General features: G+C 38.0%; 1 protein-coding gene across 1 annotated transcript in view; it reads right to left on the reverse strand.

The window, feature by feature from the left end:
* Positions 1–22,041, reverse strand: part of tln1 (talin 1) — an 88,761-nt gene that overhangs the window by 630 nt on the left and 66,090 nt on the right. The window contains exons 46-56 of the mRNA XM_088435188.1: positions 20,323–20,506; positions 19,680–19,805; positions 18,486–18,602; positions 17,463–17,648; positions 16,956–17,063; positions 9,979–10,084; positions 9,433–9,557; positions 8,198–8,323; positions 6,608–6,670; positions 6,341–6,523; positions 1,529–1,654 (exon numbers count right to left, since the gene is read on the reverse strand). Of these exons, the coding sequence (XP_088291314.1) occupies positions 1,529–1,654; positions 6,341–6,523; positions 6,608–6,670; positions 8,198–8,323; positions 9,433–9,557; positions 9,979–10,084; positions 16,956–17,063; positions 17,463–17,648; positions 18,486–18,602; positions 19,680–19,805; positions 20,323–20,506 (1,450 nt within the window). The remainder of the gene's footprint in view (positions 1–1,528; positions 1,655–6,340; positions 6,524–6,607; positions 6,671–8,197; positions 8,324–9,432; positions 9,558–9,978; positions 10,085–16,955; positions 17,064–17,462; positions 17,649–18,485; positions 18,603–19,679; positions 19,806–20,322; positions 20,507–22,041) is intronic.

Genomic DNA, 22,041 nt, shown 5'->3' on the forward strand with positions numbered 1-22,041 from the left:
ATAAATAATTGTAGCCCTAATTGAGGTATTTGTTACACCTTGGTCCACTCAAGAGAAAAACTTCTGGCCTTGCCCTGCAATGTCAGTATACCCCTTTGATTTTACACAATACAGTTTCTGATTTGATTTATTAATTTACAGAATATAGAATAAGCACATTTCAAAATACATATATGTATATATTGCAGTTCGGTGAGGTTAATATGTTCAAAAGGAAGTAGGAAGAATTATCTTATTTACTCATGTTGTTAATATAGATATTGTTTCACATCACAAAGACAAGTCATACTACTCTTATGAGATGTCAGTATTAATATAGATAGAGTCATAATGTAATTCATATATATAGTTGTATTTCTATATAAATATATATTATAAGGGGTGTCAAACTCATTTTTATTTTGGGCTACATCGTAATTATAGTTTTTGTCAGAGGGCCAGAATTACTATGAAGTCAAATCAACACTTACTGAACTTTTGAGCTCAACAAAGAAGTTTTTAAAGACAACTTCCAAGTTTGGCACTTTGGACAGAAATTTGATGTCAAATCAGTATTTCGAGGGCCACATAAAATGATGCGGCGGGTCGGATCTGGCCCCTGGGCCTTGACTTTGACACCTTTGAACTATATGTATATGTACATACATAGACACACATACAGTACATACATTTTTCTTATTTTTTTACAGGTAACTTATAAACTGTTCTTACTCTGTTTATACATAGTCTGTTGTATTTTTCTAACACTGTATGATATTTTTAAAACTTCTATCTATGGAACTACTAAGGTCAGGGGTAGACTTATGATCGCATTTTTGTAAAATTCACCAAACTTGAAGAACAAAAGGGGTCGACTTGTACTTTGAGAAATACGGTAATTAGTTTAATGTTTTAACCGTCGCTACTGTATGACTAATTTTTACTGTATTTTGTTTGTAGCTATATGATGTATCTGGGTGAATGTTTTTTTTCTGCTGCTTTCTTCTGTTCTCTTTGCTGTAATATGTTGACGAGGTTGTGTGTGTGCACGCGCATGTGTGTGGTGGCGGTGGTAATGGGGAAGTGGCTAATATATTTCAGTGCATCAAGCAACCTTGCACGCTTGATTTCTTTCAAAGCTCACATCGTTGCAGCCGTGCATCACTTTTTATGCATACATTAGATCACAGGTGTCAAACTCAAGGCCCAGGGGCCAGATCCAGCCCGCCACATCATTTTATGTGGCCCGCCAAATACTCATTTGACTTTGCATTTCTGGCTAAAATTGCAAACTTGCAAGTTGTCTTTAACTTTTAGAAAATTGAGAGGAAAAAATATTTTTTTTTGTTCCCAATCTCTCTTTTGAATAGTTTTTACCAGTCTCTGATCTCAAAACTCGCTAAGTGTATGATGAACACCCTTAAAATTCATTCCAGCCCTCTTACAGAAACTATAACTACAATGTGGCCCACTTTTTAAAATAGTTTGACACCCCTGCATTAGATGGTGAATTTGAATGACACCAAGGTGGGTCTCCAGTTCAACTCACCTGAGCGATACCTCCCACCATCTTGCTCTTGACCACCACTGCTTGGTCATCCTGAGCATCAAATGCTGCCTTCTGTGCTGCCTTTACCAGGTTATCTGAAGCTCTCTTCACAGCATTTCCAGCAGCCTAAAAAAACAGACATCAGTTGAGAAAATATGCATACATGAAGCACCAGAAACAAACACATCGTATCTCTAGTACTGTAAACCTTAATGGAAGGCCATTCATCTGTTTTGATGATGACATGTTTTGAGGGGAATGAGTGAACATATTTGGTGCAACAGACACACAACTTGGTGAGCAGAAACTCCTTAAAGGGAAAAGGGAGCACAACCAGAAGTGCTTAGACCTAAAACCATAACAATGTTTCCTTTTTTTTGAGGGGCGTTCTGGAAATTGCTTTAAAAGGAAAATGCGTGGGCTCGTGTACTGCACTCAAAGCCAACCGTTTCTCTCATTGGCTGGAGATGAGGAGCGTTCTCCTTTTGCAGCACGGTGGGCTGGAGCAGACGTTACTGTTAATAAAATGGTGATATTCAATCAAACGCTGACAGTCATTTGCTAAGCTAGGATGGTCGCAGTCTGATGACAAAGCTGTCTGGAATCCTTTATTGTGATTTTTCCTAGGACATATTCTTTATCACATAATAACATTATATTTTAAACACCCTCTTGTTCAATGCTTTTTGATAATGATAATGATCCTGATCATTTAATCAAGTGTGTTGAAAGTGAGACACATCAAAAACAGGCAGGATATGGTTCTCGGGTAACCGGAGTTCCCTACCCCTGCATTTTAGTTACTGCATTTACTACTATACACTCCAGGATGTGATTCACCCTTCACCAGTCAAACTGACACTGGGGCAGATCTACCATACCAATTTTTTTGGTGTAATTCCCACGCAATCTTATGAAAATAAATTGCACCTAACATAGCTATATCATAGGTCCTCCGGTCCTCAAGGGCTGGAGTCTTACATGTTTTCTAGGTTCCTCTCCCCATAACACCTGACTCAAATGCACTCATCAGCAAGCTCTGCGGGAACTTGAAAACTATACAGTGGGCCCCCGGTTTACGAACCCCCTGTCTTACATATTTTTCATTTTCGGACGTGGACCGCGGCGTTTTTTTGTCCCCCTTTTACGCAAAAACCTTTCGTCCTACGAACCATCCAACATGCCGGTCAGCGTGTCCGCACAATTTTTTTCGCTTTGCTGCATCAACAAAAACAACTTTTCTCGCATGTCACGAAAATGCCGATATGCTATTGGTCGATTAAGGCAGTCACCGAGATGCCAATATGCTATTGGCCGGCCTCACATCAATCACTGAAATGCCGAATGCTATTGGCCGAACTCATCTTGCTTGATGGCACGAGCTGGTCGGTGTGTTGTGAAGACTTTGCAAACTTTTATCTGTTAGACATGGCTACTAAAATTGCAAGTGGCGGTAAAGGAAGACGTAAGAGGATGATGACAATAGAAACCAAGCAGGAGATAATAAAAAAATACAAAGGAGGCGCACGCATAGTTAACCTTGCTAGTGAGAATGGCCGTAACCGCTCGACAATCGGTACAATTCTCAAGAACAAGGAAGCCATTAAAGCAAGCAAGTGTTCTAAGGGCATGACTTTCCTTGCCAGGCAACGGACCCTCGGTCAACAACAAAATGGAGAGGCTTCTTCTATTATGGATTAAAGAGAAGGAAATCACTGGTGATATGTTCTCGTTTAAAAAAATAATTCTCGTTTAAACAAAAAAGTCATTGTTTAAAAAAAGTTCTCGTTTGAAAAAAGTTCTCGTTTAAGAAAAAAAAATTCTGCGGGTTAATCTCTGCTCCCCTCCGCCTCCACCCACCACCAGCTCAAGTCATGTTGCCCCAAAGGTTAATGTCATTTTTCCTTTGTATATTTATGTTATTTAATTTAACTGTACAGTAGATTATGTTACTAATTTTTAATATGTGTATAAAGTCATGATGTTTTTACCTAAGGTTTTTGCACGCGTTGCACGCATTCACTAACATACAGTAGGTTTGGATTGCCCGTCATACGGTGAATTCGAATTATGAGCCTAGCCGCTGAACGGATTAAGGTCGTAACACGGGGGCCCACTGTACTAATCATTTGAACTCGGTGTTTGGGAGGGAACCATGGAAAAAGTGCAGGATACCGGCCCTCAACGACTGGACTTAAGTCGATTGATCAACGTCAGTCAATCGATCGTTGATGTCTGTCTGTCTGTCTGTCTATCTATATCTATCTATCTATCCACCTATCCATGTATCCATCTATCTATCTATCTAATCTAAATAAAAAAAAATTGCCATTTTTAATATGTGTATAAAGTGTATATGTGTATAAAGTGTGTATAAAGTCATGATGTTTTTACCTAAGGTTTTTGCACGCGTTGCACGCATTCACTAACATACAGTAGGTTTGGATTGCCCGTCATACGGTGAATTCGAATTATGAGCCTAGCCGCTGAACGGATTAAGGTCGTAACACGGGGGCCCACTGTACTAATCATTTGAACTCGGTGTTTGGGAGGGAACCATGGAAAAAGTGCAGGATACCGGCCCTCAACGACTGGACTTAAGTCGATTGATCAACGTCAGTCAATCGATCGTTGATGTCTGTCTGTCTGTCTGTCTATCTATATCTATCTATCTATCCACCTATCCATGTATCCATCTATCTATCTATCTAATCTAAATAAAAAAAAATTGCCATTTTATGTAAAACATTTTGCAAAGAGGATTAGCTTTAAAAAGCATCATTCCAGCGCAAAGAGACAAGAGTCTGATAGTGTAAACATAGGTCTGGTCTAATGTTTCCAGTTCTGGCTTCCATTGGTTCTTTCCAAGATCTCCCTGGACATAAACGTATGAGAATTACTGTGGTGGCAGCTGCAGGCCCAGAAGAGGAGGGGATAAGCCACTGCTGATTGGATCAGAGAACACAAGCTGGCTGGGACTGGCTGATATGCTCTCAGCTAAGATACACAGTCATAAATAAATATAACATTTAGAGGGGTTTGCTATGACAGGGGATAGCTGCTCTTGAAATGTTTTGGAAGTAAGCACAGTGTCAGTTTGAAAATTCACTGGTACCTTGACTTATGAGTAAGTACCCCAGGTCCAGGTGTACAGTACATCTAAATTTTTCCAGACCAATCGTGTTTAGGTTCATGAACTGTCCTCCCTGACATCCACGCACAAAGCTCAGTTCTCCTTTCACTCACACACTGTGAATCTCATTTCCTCCACATGCCAGTGCTCTCGTTTACCTGCACCCCCACGTCCCCAACATAATTTTTGCTGTGGGACGCATACTGAAAGTCAATATGCGTCTGGTTAGGGTTAAGCCTTGTTCACTGTTTTTTGTAGATGCGTTGGTAAACAATTGTGTCACACAAGGCAATTGCAGCCTGCAGAGGGAGCATTCGCAAGAAATGACTCATATTCTTTGGCTGCCTTAGCCAATCACAATCTCACGTTCACTTCCTGGTTTGTCGGCTTCAGTGCCACCATAAATAAGTAGGACACAAGCAGTCTATCGAGCTAAAGTGTGGGTCAAGAAGACAGACCAATCGAACTTTCCCCCGTCCAAACAAACTAAGTTGGCTGTCTGGGAAGTTTTCAGCTTTCGAAAATGAACATGCGAGATTGCGAAACTGACAGCTACAACAAGGCTATTCAGGAGGAAATAGACCCTCATTGACATGAGATGACAGAATCCAGAAAGTACTATTAATTAATAGACATAGTAGTTGAACGATAGAGTTTCAAATTCAATACTCAGTATTCTTTTTTTTTTTATCAACTCTGCAATTTTGTGGTCAAGTAATACAAAATCAGGCAACAATGAGATAGAAAAGTAAAAATAAAAAATGAAACACTTCAAAACATACAGAAGAGGAACAAATGTTGACGTTGAAGGCAGACATTTCTACCAAAATGGAATGTTATGTCTGCATGTAAGTTCATTGTATTATTTTAACAATTTTTAGTGTGACATTTGTTCATATCTGCTGTTGGTTTTGGGTTAGGGTTTACATATTGTAAATATGGTATGAACTTTAAATTCTGTCCTTTTTACTGTGCGATTTTTGCGACTCCTCGATTTCTGTTGGGATCCATAATTTTTTAGTCTTTCAACTCCCCAGAAAAAAGGTACTGTAGAGATCTATTTTTTTTCCTCAAAGGAACAAATGTGTGTTATGTACATTGTGGGTTTCACAATAGAAGCCCGGAGTACAATACGGTAATACATATGGTAAGAAAAGGTAAACCAAATGGATAAAGGGACTATTTCTCTATTTGTTTTGTATGTAACAAGATTAAGGCCTCCTGCATGTAAATGTCTTCTGAAATAGCCCACAGTTGTATTATGGAATGCACTTTAAAGAAAAGAAAATACTAAAACATGCAGTTTCTCTTGAATCTCAAATGAAACAGTTCAAATGGAATGTACTTTTTTTGGTATTATTTGTTTCTTTGCTGTCTCTTGAAAAAGTAGGAACACTTGTTTTAATAAACATATCATTCCAAATAATAAGTATTATTGGGATTATTGTGTGTCCGACAACATGTACGCAACCCTGTTACCATAACCTTTTTAGCATGGTAGAAGAAGAAAAAAAGACGCAAACACAGAAAAAAAAAAAACACTTTCAAATGAAAGAGCAACACGAAAATGGTCTCCTTCATTGATCTTGAAACACTGAATATATGTGTCCAGGTATGGACTGAAAAAAAAAAAAACAGTGGTATTATTACTAAAATATACATTGGCATGCAGTGCTGACCTGTAGCCTCTTCATGGTTTGGGAGTCTTGGTCAGCTTTGACCTTGCAGGCCACCAGAAGCTGAGCAGTGGAGGCTGCCACCTGCTTGGCAGAAGATATGAGCTTCTCCTCACTTGCATGTCCCTGAACCGCTGAGTTGGCAGCCTCACAAAGGTTATTGGTAGCTGCGGCTACCATTCGAGCCTGAGGGATCAAAGGCATTGATACATTTAAGTTGGTTGCTAGATTCTGTCTAACGGTATTTAAAGGTGAATACAGAAGACTCACAGCAGAAATCAGACCCTGAGACCACTGTCCATCATCCACTGCATTGGCTGGGATAGCTCCGACCTGTAACATTAGTCAAAAGCTCATGTTGCGCATGTTCTTATTATCATTACTCATCATTTGGTGGGCAATGAGTAATTCATCATTGATTCTTTTTTCTTTTAAATAGATTTTTTTTGATGAAAAACACACTCAAATGGATGTCAAATCATTTTTAGGCAATAAGGACGAACTCAACTGAGGAGAAAATGTCAAAATTAGAATATAGCGTTCTCTTTTGAGACGAGATGAGATTTGGGCAAATTTTGTAATATAAATGCTAATGCCCATTATAGATTTTCCATTTTTTCAAAGTTTTGTTTTTATTGAGCCGACTGCAAGAAAATTAACAATTTAGAATGGAAACGTAAAAAAAAAGGAGTCACTTTTGTTCCAGGCTCATTATTCAGCAGCAGCCGAGTGCTTGCGTTGGTGCAGTCCGGTATGCAAATATTTTATGATACTGGTAAACCAACTGGTAAACCAAAATATTGCCACACAGGTGATTTGAAAGTAATAAGTGCATCCTGTATTTAGGCTGCTTCTATTGAGTTTTTTTTGGTATTTGCATTTTGGTAAAAAAAAATAGGTGAAAGGTTAGACAGAGAATTACAGAAGGCCTAAAACTGTGTCACGATGTCTGCATCAAAGTGTACAGTTTTGATATACATTCAGTGAACTGCCTCTAAAAGTAATACAACTACTCTCTGGGCCACTCGAGCTCTGCTAGCTAGTGGCTAACTTATGCTAGAGGCTGTGCTAAACTCGTAAAACTAAATGGCACCATTAGTTGATCTGTTAAGGTATATTTTGAAGTGCTGGCTAGCCTCCTCAGCACTGTTAGGCACCATTCACTACTGTCATGTAACGCATTCGCCTGTGTATTCCATTTGTGGTCCAAGAAGGCCCAACCCCCTCAAAAAAAAAAAAAAAAAAAAAAAGGTCTCGAGCTGTGCGGGGACGACAATTTTGATAGTTTTAATCTTGTGAGATCTCATCCTGGTAGATGTTGCCCCATCCCTATGAGCTGTGAAGATGAAAAGATGATTGCAATGGTCATTTCAAATCATGCCGGTCTTTCTGACCCACTACGCAAGCAGCACACATTGGGAAGTGACTCGTAACTCCTGAAAAGTTTTTACTAATGCATTGAAAAATGTGATTACTCTCAATTTTTTTTTAAATCATATGACAAATGTACTGCCTATTTTGCTCTACTGAAGACCATCTGAACCGTACAAACTGTCTAGTTACCATGTTTGTGATTACACAATGTTCAAGTCTTTTCTAGTAAGCCATAAAAAAAACATTTTTTTCTAACAACTTAAATGATCATCAAACAAAATTGACAGTAGTGGAAAAAAAGTGAAAGATGCTCCATTCAATCTAAAGGTATTTCTTTCAAAGTATGCTAAAAGAAAAATAAACACAATTCAAAGCAATATTGAGGAACTGTATAGTTTGGGACCTTGTGTAGTGAGAGGCCCACATGTGTTAGTGAGGAGACCAAATCTGAATTTTCTTTATGTTAATGTGTTGGGTGAGTCATACCTTTCCTTGAGCCACTAGCTCCCTCTGTGCTGCTGAAGCAGCTTTTACCAGAGCACTGGTGGCAGCGGCAATAGACTTGGCTGCCTCTAGAATTTGCTCCTCAAAGTTTAGGCTCTCATCTGCTTCCTGTTTAAGAAGAGGGAAACCAACAGTCAATAAACACGTAATGTGCAACAGCTCTGGGGAGCTGTCAAATAGTTGTTAAAACAAAAGGTGCCCTCATTTGGAGAAGTTAACAACTAGATATATGAGCTATGCCATGAAGAGGTACCATGAACTGTATGTGTGTATACTGCATATATACATATATATATACATATATATACATATATATACATATATATATATACATATATATATATATATATATATATATATATATATATATATATATATATATATATATATATATATATATATATATATATATATATATATGTATGTGTGTGTGTGTGTGTGTGTGTGTGTGACTAACTATAAATGCATGGTTAACTATAAATGCACTTGCCACAGGCTCTCTTCGGACGTTGAACTACTGCAGTACACATATTCACTTAAATATTAAATTATTATACCTTACTTATACATTAACTGTGGTGTTATCCCTTCCCTTCCCATCCCTTTGGCTGTAGTCTCACAAAAAGCTGCGGTTTTAGAGTGGTGCCCAGAATTCTGATTAGAGTGAAGCCTGTAGCTGACCAAACATGATAACAACAAAGAGTTTACACTTGAAATTCCAATTTATTACAAAAGAAATCTAGGTATAAGATTTACAACAGTCCGGGGCAAACACTGCTCTTCCCCCCTCTAAATTCGCATCTACCAAAACAGCGTGTAGAAGTTTCATGAGGGAGACAGGCACTCCTACTCGACACATGGCTCCTGGCACGACCATTGACCAATGAGGACAAGAATTTTAATCTACTCCCGCCCCAACTCGTGCCCTCATTGGTCAATGGCTGCGCTGGGAGCCAATCTCGTGTCATGCACGTGTGTGATGGGGACTATAGCCAAAGGGATGGGAAGGGAAGGGATAACAGTCCATTTACTGTATAAGGTCTAATAATTTAAGATTTAAGTAAATATGTTTACTTTGTAATATTTGTCTTAAATATGTGAAGTATAAATACTTTTAACATTTAAAATAATTCAGGTACCCACATACACATGCATGAAAATTCTGTGGTGGTGGTGGTGGTGGTGGGATTACTGTGTATGTATAAATATATAATAACCTTTGGTTTGGTCCTAGGTCTCAGCTGCTCCAGTTTCTTGGCAGCTGCTTCAATGGCTGCTGCTGCTCCAAGCAGCTCATTCTCAGCGATGACAGTAGGATCCTCAGGATCCACCCATTCAGTGCCTATAACACACGTTACAATGTTTCCAGCACTTTGGAAGACATGGTACAAGCTTCCACAAAGTTCTATATAGCACACACCCAAACACACGCGCACACACACTGAAATAAGAGGGTTCCTTGTTGAAGTAATATACTAGGCCTTGGAAAAGGCTGAGTAGGACTGGGCCTTTGGTGTAACACCAACTGAATAGTTTTACATTGAAGCCTGTATATTAGCTGTGACGGATTACTTCAATATTTTTAAGTTAATTTTTTTTTCCAATGTAGCTACTGTATAATGATAAAACATTTACATAAGGTAGTTGTAAAACATATCTAACTCATTCATAGAAAAAGCAAGAGATAAAAGCAGACAGATGTCTCAAGGATTCAAGTTACGATATTGTATGACTACTGTGTTTTTATATGGCGGGTACACTACCTTTCATGGCCTCTGCAGCCTGGATTAACTCAGTGACTGAGCCTGCAACCCTTTTGGAGTAGCTGGCCAACTGCTGCTTCAAATCATGAGAAGGCTTCTGGATAATCTGAATGAGGAGGATAATCAGATACAGAAATCATTTATTTGTAATCTACCATCTACCAGATGATTTTCACAAATGTTTTCATTTGCGCAGGTTGAGTTTGCACCACCACTGAATGCCGGACATTTCTATGTGCAATATTTGATTTATGATTTGTGCATCGCCTGCTGCGTTCTCAGGCTGGGTAACAGATTACACTGTTAAATTTCCTTGTAAATTACTGATTCCTGACATCATTCCCTCAATCTTTCATCACCTCCAGTATGAAAGGAAGCAAAGCAGCTTTATTAAGAATGCTCCAACATGCTTAACAGTGAGTTGGATATTTTTTCTTTTTTGTCTTTATTTGAATACTATAAATAACTACATTGCACATAGTTGGCATAAAATGTCTACACACCCTGGCTTGAGTGCTAGATTTTAATGAGATTAAAAAATCCCAACCAAAGTCCCAACCCAACTTTTTCTACCATGAATGTGACCTATGTGTTTATCTACAATTTAACGAAAAATTTTCAAGACAGGAAGCCCAATAGAACTATTGTGGTGGGCTTGTGGCACAAGTATGCAAACCTTTTTGTAACTGGAATTGTGGCTACGTTCAGAATGAACCATGAATCATGTTTAGACTCATGTTAAATGGTGGTCAGAAGACACAAATGGCAGGGGTCTGTAAACATTCCATATATGGACTGTATCTGGTTTGCATTGCTAAAAAACGATTCTATTGCTTCAACTGATGTTAATATTCCAAAACCTTAGCTATTTCATTTTTTGTGAAACTTGCTAAGTTCCTCAACAGTCCAACAGGCAGGTATGCATATTTATGCTAGTAACAGTCTGACTTACACTATGTACAAATATCTGTCAATTCTCATCATTTTTTTAAAACTTTATTGTTGGGTAGTTTTTCTTCATTTCACAGTCTTGCTCATTTGAAGATTATGATACAGGAGTTGATGAAGTTACAATATGTAGTGCAATGTGTAGTGTCATAATTTGCTCACTCATTTATTCCACCATTACAGAAATATTTTTTTGATTCATCTTCTACGCCTTTGCACATCATGTGCCCACACTTTTTTCAGCATGCAGCGCTATTTATTCATTTATTTAAGATATACTCCTTTATATGAACAAAACGATGAAAGTTACATGAAGGCATGCATAGGTGAGGCATCCAAGAGGCATATGACTGGCTACACTGTCAATCAAATGGCAAGTTTCACACGGGAGTATTTTTTTTAATTCTTCATTTTAATCTCATTCACTGTTATTAAAAGGCAGATATAGCAATACCATAGAACTGGGAGCGCTGGAAGTGATTAACTCTTTACTGGGCTAAATAGGTAGCTAAATAGGAAAAATGGTTGAAAGCATCGATAACAGCCATTGCTTAAATTCAAACGTACCCCTAAATTTCTCCAAAATCCTGAAAAGCCTTGCCTATTTAGGTCTTAAAAAATAGAAAAATGCGTGCCTAATAAAGGCCATTTTTGCCCCTTTTAACTATCGGTCAAAAGCTGCCGCCATGCCCAGTAAAGGTTTAAATTAAAGTAAGAATAGATAATGACACTTCCTTTGCGAGCTACTGGTAGCTCACGATTTATTTAATGGTCACGCCTGCTTTAGAACAGCATGAGAATATATGCAAGTGAACCCCATTCAAAGATATACCATAACAAACTAAATTCCATAATTTAGTAAAAGTTCAGGGTAGCTATACTTGCAACAGGGATATTTGTTTCACTTTCAATTGGTGTCCTCAAACTGTCCTAGGATTGACATGCACTATTCAGGTTGGAGAAACGTCTGACAGCTGCAAAGTATTAACTAGGATCAGCCACGACCCAGCTCAGGTTTATTTAGATGTGTTGTCATGACAAGATAGAGGTGCGGACGCAATAGTGCAGGAACGCATGCAACAAGCCAAACCAGTGCAAATGCCAACATTAGCAAACACACACAGCACACAAATAAACCGACACGCAACACAGTCGGATGAAAACTGTTTCTAAGACCACACTGTTAATTCAACCTTTCAAAAGCATTGTCATACACCAGCAATTTGAAATTCATAAAAACCCAAGTTAAACAACTTTATGCATGAATTCAGATTGATAATTTTCTCTAAGTGATGAGAGCAAAAAAAAAAAAAAAAAAAAAAAAAGGAAACATCCTAATCGGGCCATGCGCCCCTGACTAAGCAGTAAGAAAAAAAAAACAACAACAACAACAACAAATAACTAAGCAACAGGTTGGGCACCTGAAGATATACCTGTTTCTGGACCAAATTTACTACATGCCGTCTGGAACCAAAGCATGGACTCACATTACAACTATGAAAAGTCCTGCCACTTGACCATTAAGTTTACATTAAACTTTATTATGATTATTTTTATTAGTATTAATAAAAACAACAACAACAATAATAATAATGCTTACATTTATATGGCGCCTTTCACAAAACCCAAGGCGCTTTACAAAGCACAGCACTATCACACAGTAAGACCAGTGGTGGTAAACGACGTTGCATAGCTGCAGCTGCCCTGGGGCAGACTGACAGAGACGAGGCTACCATACGGCCCCTCCGACCAACCACTGGAGGCAAGGTGGGTGAAGTGTCCTGCCCAACGACACAACAGCACGTGACTCTGACAGAGTGAGGATCTAACAGCTGACCCTTCGGTTACTGGACGACCCACTGCTTATTTATTCAAGTAGTTGCAATTATGTTTACCATCAAAATAAAAAAGCCAAATTAAATTGATTTAAAGAGAGCTTTAAACCTTTCACTACAATTCTTTTCTTTTTTTTGGGGGGGGGGTTTGAAACATATGGCATATATTACTTTTTTATAAGTAATTTTTTGTTGTTGTTGTCCCATTTGTATTTTATAATATAATAATGATAATAACAATGATGATAATAATAATGATGATAATAATGATGATTATGATAATAATAATAATAATAATAATAATGTGTCAGAAAAGTGAAAATGATCTCCAAATGCCTACAATACATAGAATTTCACGGTACTAGATGGTTAATTCATGAGAAATTGTACAATGCAAGCTACCTTGTTGATAGTGGGCCCAGCACTGGCTTGTTGTGGATGAAAAAGTTGCTAAATGCCACTAGAATATGTAGATGTGTGTGTAATGAACCGTTGGGATGTCATTTAATCTTATTGCTACCATTCTTATACCCACTGCCAGTTTTGCGAAAGCTGTGGGACGCATTGTCCCAACGGGAGTGAAAGGGTCAAAACAAAGTAAATACTGCAATACCTATGTATAAATTTATCTACAATTAACTAAGCCTTCATAGGTGGAGGTCAAACTAATATTGTCAGTAGCAATGTACTGTAATGATGGGTTATCATTATCTTGGTGGACCTCCCACCCCAAACAAACATGTAAATTGTACTTCAAAAAAACTTTCAAATTCAAACATAGATCAATGCGTAATTGTTGCCTACACAGCTCCTCTCACGAATAATAATGACTTAGTATTAGTTACGTTTCTTAGGACAACTGAGGCATAAGAGTAATTGCCATGACCCACTTAGGGAATACTTAGTAATATTGTTGTGACCTCATTTGTAGATATTTTTACTGTAATTAACAATGAATACAAGAAGGGGTCTTCGAGTAGTTGTCAAAATGAAAGCTTGACTGTAGCTCAACGTACCCCTGGACACCTATAAAATACAGAAAATGTATATTTTATGGGTGAAAACTGATTGGCTGGGAACCAGTCGAGGGTGACTCACTTACTGCCTGAAGACAGCTGTGATAGGCACCAGTAAGCCAGCGACCCTAGTGAGGACGTGTGTGCGCACACTTCTTCCGCCTGGCGCTACTTAGCGACTCAGCTGTGTTGGGACACTCTTTGAAACGCAAAATCTCATTTTACTTGCTTGTAATTGTGGCACGAATTGACCGCTTTAGCTTAGCCTAGGGGTGTCAAACATACAGCCCGCAGGTTGGATCAGGCCCACAAGGAGGTTTAATCCGGCAGGCAAGATGATTTTGTGATTTAAATAAAATGCATATGATCTAATCCATTAGTCTGCTTTCCATAGTGATGCTTTCATTTGCAAATCGTCAAAAAATAGTCAACACAAATCTTACTTTTACAAGCAATGCTCAGATGATAACTACGCAATTTACAAGCAGAAGTGATCATTTGTGATATATATGCATGATAGCGTGCTAATCGCCTAAGTGACGAAAAGTGGACCACTGCACTAGCGTTCACGTTAGCATTAGCATTTAGCTTTGCTGTGCTGCTGCTCAGCGCAGGTGAATATGTTCAATTGCACCAAAGAGATTTGCAATGGGCGGGTGTCGCGATCTGAGCCATACCAGACATTGTCTTGTATTTCTTTCTAAATTTACTTTTTTTCAAGCTCAGTATATCATTACTTGTTACACAGTGTCCAAAATGTCAACAACAGAATCATTTTATTATGTTTAATTTTCTTTCAACTTCACTGTACTCCTTGAGAAGAAGTTGCATAACCACATTATTTGATTGGGGCAATTTCCTTCCACAGGATATTTGTGTTTCATTGCTTATGCACTATTTATTGATTTATTAAAAATAAATTAACTAATGTATTTCTTTTTACTTAATCTTAATATGTGTTCTATACAATATATGTATTTGTAAAAAAGAAGAAATTTCCATTTATTTAACGCATTTATTTATTTATTTATTTTCAAATTAAACATTTTAGCAAAGAATTTCTATGGATATTGACCATGTAGTATCAATACCACAACAAATTAGCATTGTATTCGGATATGGCACCTAAGAATCAATACTTTGAAAGGTATCAAACTTATACTTTTTACTGGGATACTAATCTTTCCCAGGCAGAAATAGTTTTGGGGCCTCTCCCCCAAATGGTAGATATTGATACTACACATTTTGGCATTGACAAAAACGTAAACCTCATTAAAATCAGCCACATATGCTAACAGTTTGCCATGCTGCTACAGAGAGTACAGTGAACCCTCGTTCATCGTGGTAGATACGTTCCGGAACCAGCCACGATAGCTGAAAATCCGTGAAGTAGCGCCCCCACTTTTCTTATTAAAAAAAAGAATTTTTTTTTAAAACGTGAAAGTCTTCATGCTATACATATTATTTAAGACAAATATTACTGCAGTACACATATTTAGTTAAATCTTAAATTATTAAACCTTATACACTGTACAGAAGTGAACTGGTCCCCTTTTCCTTTGAAGTCTGCCCCACATTAGCAGCGGCCCGGACGTTGAATTAAAGTCTAATCTTTACCTGATTAAAGATTATTGAAATGGATAATTTACACTTGAAATACCGTTTTATTACAAAACAAATCTAGGTAATTTCCAATGGTCTGGTGAACGTCTGCTCCTTAGCTAACAGTCCACCAGCAGACGGTCCTTCAGACTGTTGGAAATCTCTTACCTAGATTTGTTTTATAATAAAATGGTATTTCAAGTGTAAACTCAACATTGTTTGATCATGTACAGATTAGACTTTAATTCAACACCCGGGGCGCTGCTAATGTGATCGCAGCTGCGCGAGACTTCAAAAGAAAGGGATTCACGATGTTCTCCTTCCGTCGGCAGTCGGTAATCCAGATTGCTAAAGCAGCTTCCATACGGACGATCATTCTATTACGAGCTGTAACAACTGGCTTCACTGAATTGCCTCGCAGCCATCTTCTAATGTTCGCCTCGTCCCTAGTATAGGGAACGGTGGATTCGTTCACTCCCAAATGGCGGGCCACGCCTGCGTAACTTCCCCATTTGAGAAGTATCACCTTCTCAGCAATTGTCATCATTTTTTATTGCCGTTTAGGCTCAGTACAAGCCTTCGCGGGAGCAGCACGCTTTGGGAGCTACTGCAAAAGTTCAATATGTTATGAAAAAAAATCCTATAGGTCGTGAATCTGCATAATGGAAACAAAAATCTGTGATGTGGTGAATCATAATGGAAAAAAAAATCCACAATGTAGCGAATCCGCAATAGTGGGACCGCGAAGTAACGAGGGTTCACTGTATATCTGTATAGTTCACTACTTGACAGAACCGAAGTAGACTAATCAGAGGTCGTTATGTTAGGGTCATAAATGCTACTGAGCACCTGTTTCTATGAACCAGCATTGCCTCTTATCTTGAAATCTAACTTCCAACTCATTTTGCTACTGAGGATTAGCCCTCCCCAACAGTTCAGTTAAACTTACGATCACTGTCAACAAACATGCTGTTAAAAGACATGTTGTGATATTAACTATGAGTTCAACCTATGCAAGTCACACATATTCCATTTAGTCATATTGCGTACTCACCGGCTTTGCACAGATATCAATGAACCACAAGTTTAATACAATGAATATTTGCAGAGAGTGGGAAAAAAGACAGAGAGGATGTTATTAAATAAATGATCTTCAGCAAGACAAAAACGCATGTGTAAATGTGTGCAAACATTTTTGAGCCTTGAGGTGATGTTGATGAAAGTATATTATTAATATACCAGGAACCTATAACCACGAACCCGAACCCTACTGACCCTAACACCCAACCCACAAACCCTAACCCCAACCGTAACCCTCTAATTCTGACCCCTTAACCTTATCCCCTAACCCTAACTGTAATGCCTAACCCTACAAACACAAACCCTTTAACACTAACCGCAAACCTAATCCTAAAACTAAACACCTAACCCTATCTACCAGGAAGCTATCTAAAAAAACAATAACAAAATGTCTCCTTTGTTAAAAGTAAACCACATGTGTCTGGTCTGCAATGCAAATAATCATGGAACTCATCTAGTTCTCTAATCATAGCAAGAGTTTCCAATTCCTACTTACCACTAGTACATGCTCTAGGAGTCCCAGATATCCAGTTGCACATTCGTTTCCATAGCGCAGGGCTCTCATCCGGACCTCCTTATTGACCTCAGCATGGTAGGCAGCTTGCTGTAAAGGGAAATGAAAATGATGAACAATTTAACAAGGGAAAGTTCAGATCAAAGACATTAACCATTTTACTTTTGGGTCATCAAAGTCTAGTCCACAAGGGCCTGTGTTCCGCATGTTTTCCAGTTTTTTCTTTGCAACACACTTGATTCAAATAATGAGTTCATGAGCGAACTCTGCAGGAGTTTCATAATGATGTGATCATTTGAATCAGGTGTGGCCAAGCCATTGTGGGCTGGAGTTTGATGCTTCAGTAGGAAGAGGGTTAAAGGACCTTAGATGTGTAAATTAATGACACACATTACAGTAAGTGCCTATTCTTCAACAACAAAATTGCCACCTGCGTTTTATCCCAAAACATCTCACCTTAGAAATCACATATAAGAGTTTTCCAATTACCTTGCAGGAGTGTAGCATGTCTGCAATGGCCCTTCTGCTGAGGTTAGCAGTGGCAATGATGTCCTCCTGGCGACAAGAGTTCCCAGCGGCCACTGCCTTGGCTGTCGCCATGGTGATTCCCTTAGTCATGCGTATGAACTCTTCGGGTGTGGTCGTCTTTGCTGGCGGATCTGAGCTGCTGAATGTCTGTATCGTTTATTCAACAAATTGACTTCAATTATTCTATACCATAAAAGTACATTTTATAAAACTACAAATCAATAATCCTTGATGATAAGGCTCTCTGTCCTCCCTGGGTGACATGACAACAACAAAACAAAAATACACTGAAAATAACAATTGCACTCTATGAAATTCTGATTATAATTTTTAATCCATAATATTTATTCTATTTATTGTTTTTAACTTATTGGAAAAGGCAAAAATTGAAGCAGCGCTCCCAACTTTGCTGTATACCAGCTATACAATGATAACAAAGGTATTTTCTTCTATTCTACTATGATCCTACAGCGAGTGTCCAGCATGTAAAATTTAAAGACGCTGCCTCTGTCTCTAAAAACTCTGACATTGTGAAACAATAGCAAAACACATGCAAATACAGATATTGTTCGTTTGAGCGAGTGTTTGGTCAGCATGAACCACAAAAATTCTATGTTGTAAATTATATACTATGCACATACATGCTGAAGGTAAATTTTCCAAAGACAAAGTGTTAGTTTAATTGAAAGAGTCATAACAATGATGACAGATGGGAAAAAAAAATCCAAATATGATACATGTAGCATATGTTGAGTTATCAAGTTCTGCTGCGAAGATTAAATTTGAGCATGGCAAAATTGAAACCTGTATTCTGCTAAAAGAGAAAAAAAAAAGGAATGCATGCAATGTCTCTGGTGGGATATAACTGACCAGCAAGCCAGTAAATGTGTGAAATTATTTCTTCTGGTTTTAAACGATAAGAAGCCAGACGTGCAAAAGATAATGACAAATAAACGTTTCCACTTTAAAAGTGTCACTACTAACCGCAAGCTCCTGCCGGATGTGTTCAATAGTGGCCTCTAAAGCTCGGGTCCCTTTCGTGGCTTCATCTTCCACTGCCTTTACAGTCTTCAAGAGCGATGTAACATTAGTCACCATCACCTGTTGCAGACAAACATTGTCATAAGGATTAAAAAGGGAGACAAAAAATATCGCTTATGAATTCTCCTAATTTCATTCTAATGAAAACAATGCCATACCATTAGCAGCTAGCTAGGCAGCTTTCAGTCTGGTGTGAGTTTTAAACCACTGAGGGCTAAAGGATATATTATGATCTCAAAAAGTTAAGATACAGTGGACCCCTGCTGCACGAAATTAATTTGTTCAGCAGTTGGGATTGTAAGGCGAAATTGTCGTATGGCGGGCAATAGAAACCTATGGTAATCAGCTAATGTGTGTAAAACCCAGGTAAAAACATCATAATTGTATATACATATAAAAAATTGGTAACAAAATATTATAGTAAGCGCTACTTATATATAATATACATTTATACAATTAAATACCATAATAAATAAGAAATATATAGAGGATATATTTAGCTTTGAGTGATGTGACGAGCTTGTTATGTCAACATTCCATAGCAAGAGTAGCCTGGCCTAGCCTTCTTTGTATTTCTTGATAAGGTCAAGCTTCGTTTCCATATAAATCATCTTCTTACTTCTCTCTTTAACATCACTAGCAATCTTGGGACCCATGGCTAACCAATTACAGTTTGAATTAAACACTGAAATGCACAATCAATATGATATTGTAAGCATTCATACGAGTTCAAATCTTTAGCATGTCTTGACACCGTGAGGCCGACAAATAGGAGACCAGCATTGTGGTGACGCAAGCGGTGACGAGTTTAGTGACATATTAGCGCAGTGCGCCTGCCAGTCATGCACGCACACTGACTCCCATGTTTGAGAAGGGAAGTTGTTGTTTTTGATGGTGTAAGGCGAAAAAAATTGTAAAGAGGGGACGAAAAAATGTCGCAGTCCACGCCGTAAAGTGAAAAAAAAAGTACGGCAGGGACGTCGTAAACTGGGGGTCCACTGTATGTCCTTTCTTAGTTCTTTTATTTCATGCATGCCTTTGTGTGAATCTGAATCTGAATGTAGACTAGAGTAGTACGTAAACTTTGAACGTTAATAACTGTGAATGTATCATGTGAATGTGACTTTTATCTTTTACCTTGGCAGAATTCTTAAGATGGAGCATGCTGGGATCATCATGAGGTTTGCCTGCAGCTGCCTTGGTGGTGCTGATGAGGTTACCCAGGGCTTTGGCCACATCTTTCACCGCATTAATAAGGACCACCTGTGGAGTATATAAAAAAAAAATACACTATATATATACTGTTTTCTACTTCATATTTAATCTTCTATTTCATCATGTTTGGGTCTTTTTTTTTCAGTGTAATTTAAAATAGGTACCAGCAAGCCTGTGAACCTTGTGAGGAAAAGCGGTTGAGAAAATGTATGGTGTCATTTTTTTTTCCTAGAGTTAAATGTAAAAAGTAAAAGCATTTTAAATGAGCAGTTTTCTGAGACCACATCTCCTTTTGACTACTGCAACAGACTTTGAGACCCAAGAGGCTTCAACTACTACCAAATAAATGCTGCTCTTCAAGATTCAATACGCGGCTGTAGAAAAAGAAACATTACTCCTGTTCCAGCATCATATCAGTATTTCATTTTTTTTCCTGTGGTCATTTCTAAATCCATTGTGCCACTAGCAGACAGTTATATGTTTTTATTTTTATTTTCTTTTTCATTTAAATGAATGCAGTATTTAAAAAAAACAAACAGATTTAACTTGAGCAGTATCCACACACCTGAGTCTCTGGATCTTCAGAGCCAAGGCTGGCAGCTCCCAGTTTGACCACATCAGCCAGTTTGGTAATGGTGTTCACAGAGGATTGGGCAGCCTGGGCTAGTTTTTCTTGACTGGCTCCAGCACCAGATACTAAATGTTTGGTGTCCTCCACTAAAGCCTTGGCTGTCTTCAGGATATATTCTCTGTACAAAAATAAGTATAAAAAAAGTCATTAGTAAACCAAACAAATTGAGCACATTTCTAATGAGAGCGAAAGTGTGAGAGTGCGAGAGAGAGAGAGAGCGAGAGAGAGAGAGAGAGAGAGCGAAAGAGCAAGAAAGTTTGCTATTGCTATATGCAAACACCTTATTGTATTGCACCTCAATTTAATTCTGTTCATGGCATACAATCTACCATTTGCATTGTAGAATAAGGATATATTCGTTTGAAAGCATTTTATAAGGGTATACTAAGTGTGCAATAAAGTCCATAACAATCCAACGTTTGTTTTCCTCAGTTTGTCAAACATCTGCACATATTGGCAATAATAAACCAGAAAATGAGAAGATGATTATTTGTACATAAACGTACAAATCCTCTAAGGGTGGTCAAGTTTTATTAATTAATTTGTTAACCTACAACACAGTCCTCACACTATCTTTAGTCCACATTAAATGTAATACTATGAATAAATTTGAACAAAACAGATGTCTTTTCAAATCTGTCCAACTGATCATTTAGAATTTTGCAACACTATGATTACATTTTATATACTTCCACATAAGCAAAATAACAAATCAATGAATAATGTACCTCAATAAAAATCTCAATACCCACTTGAACTTATTAACCGGTCATTCTAAATTTAGAGAATTGGCAGCAAGTACAAATGCTCTACTCATTTTCATATCACATGATTCTACACGATGCCCCGTGCCATTTTATTATCAGAAGCAAATTTTTTGTTATCCACTCAGAAATAGTATTGTGGTGACAAAAAAACATTCCTCCAATTGTTTAATTAAAACAGCATACATCTACTTATGCTGACCAAAAAAACGGTTTGTCATATTTGACTGAAATCAGAGATACCTCATAAAATTTAATTTTACCAGTTTTACTGTGGCCCTGCTGTGGCACAAGCACTAACACTAGTGCCTCAGCGTGATCAAGTGTTTTATGGAATTAACACATCAAATAGTTCGTCATGACGGTGAAATCCTGCCCGCACGATAAAAGGTGTTTGGTTGAGTATTTCTTCAACGTAAAAAGATTAAATAGCAACAATGTGTATGCTATTGGAAAGCTTTTGGAAGTCTATTTCCCTTTCAAATGAGAAATTTGTAAGGGTAATGCATTTGGGCAGCACAGCTAGACAAAGTGACAGGATATGTGTTGCGACCAATCCAATTTTGTCAGATCTCTGCAAATACCAAATAGCTGATTTCATTATTGCTTTTGACTCTTGTTTTAAGCTTCTCAGCAAGAGCATTTCAGGCAATATAATCAGCAGCGAACCTCTTGTCTCAGGAGAGCCAGAATGCCTGCCATGAATGCCCTTAACTATCAGTATCATTTGGGCGGGTGTCTGCAACACACACTGGAACCTGAGCATGTCGAGGAATGTTATGATCAGGGATGAGGCCAATACATTTGCGACAGTTAGATCATGGCTTCTCATCATTGGAGTCAATCACAATACAGAGAGATGAAAATCAGACTAAAAAGCAGTGGGAAT

Source organism: Hippichthys cyanospilos, chromosome 15, assembly GCF_059441005.1.
Source record: "Hippichthys cyanospilos isolate Australia breed blue-spotted pipefish chromosome 15, RoL_Hcya_1.0, whole genome shotgun sequence".
In the NCBI taxonomy this organism is placed as follows: domain Eukaryota; kingdom Metazoa; phylum Chordata; class Actinopteri; order Syngnathiformes; family Syngnathidae; genus Hippichthys; species Hippichthys cyanospilos.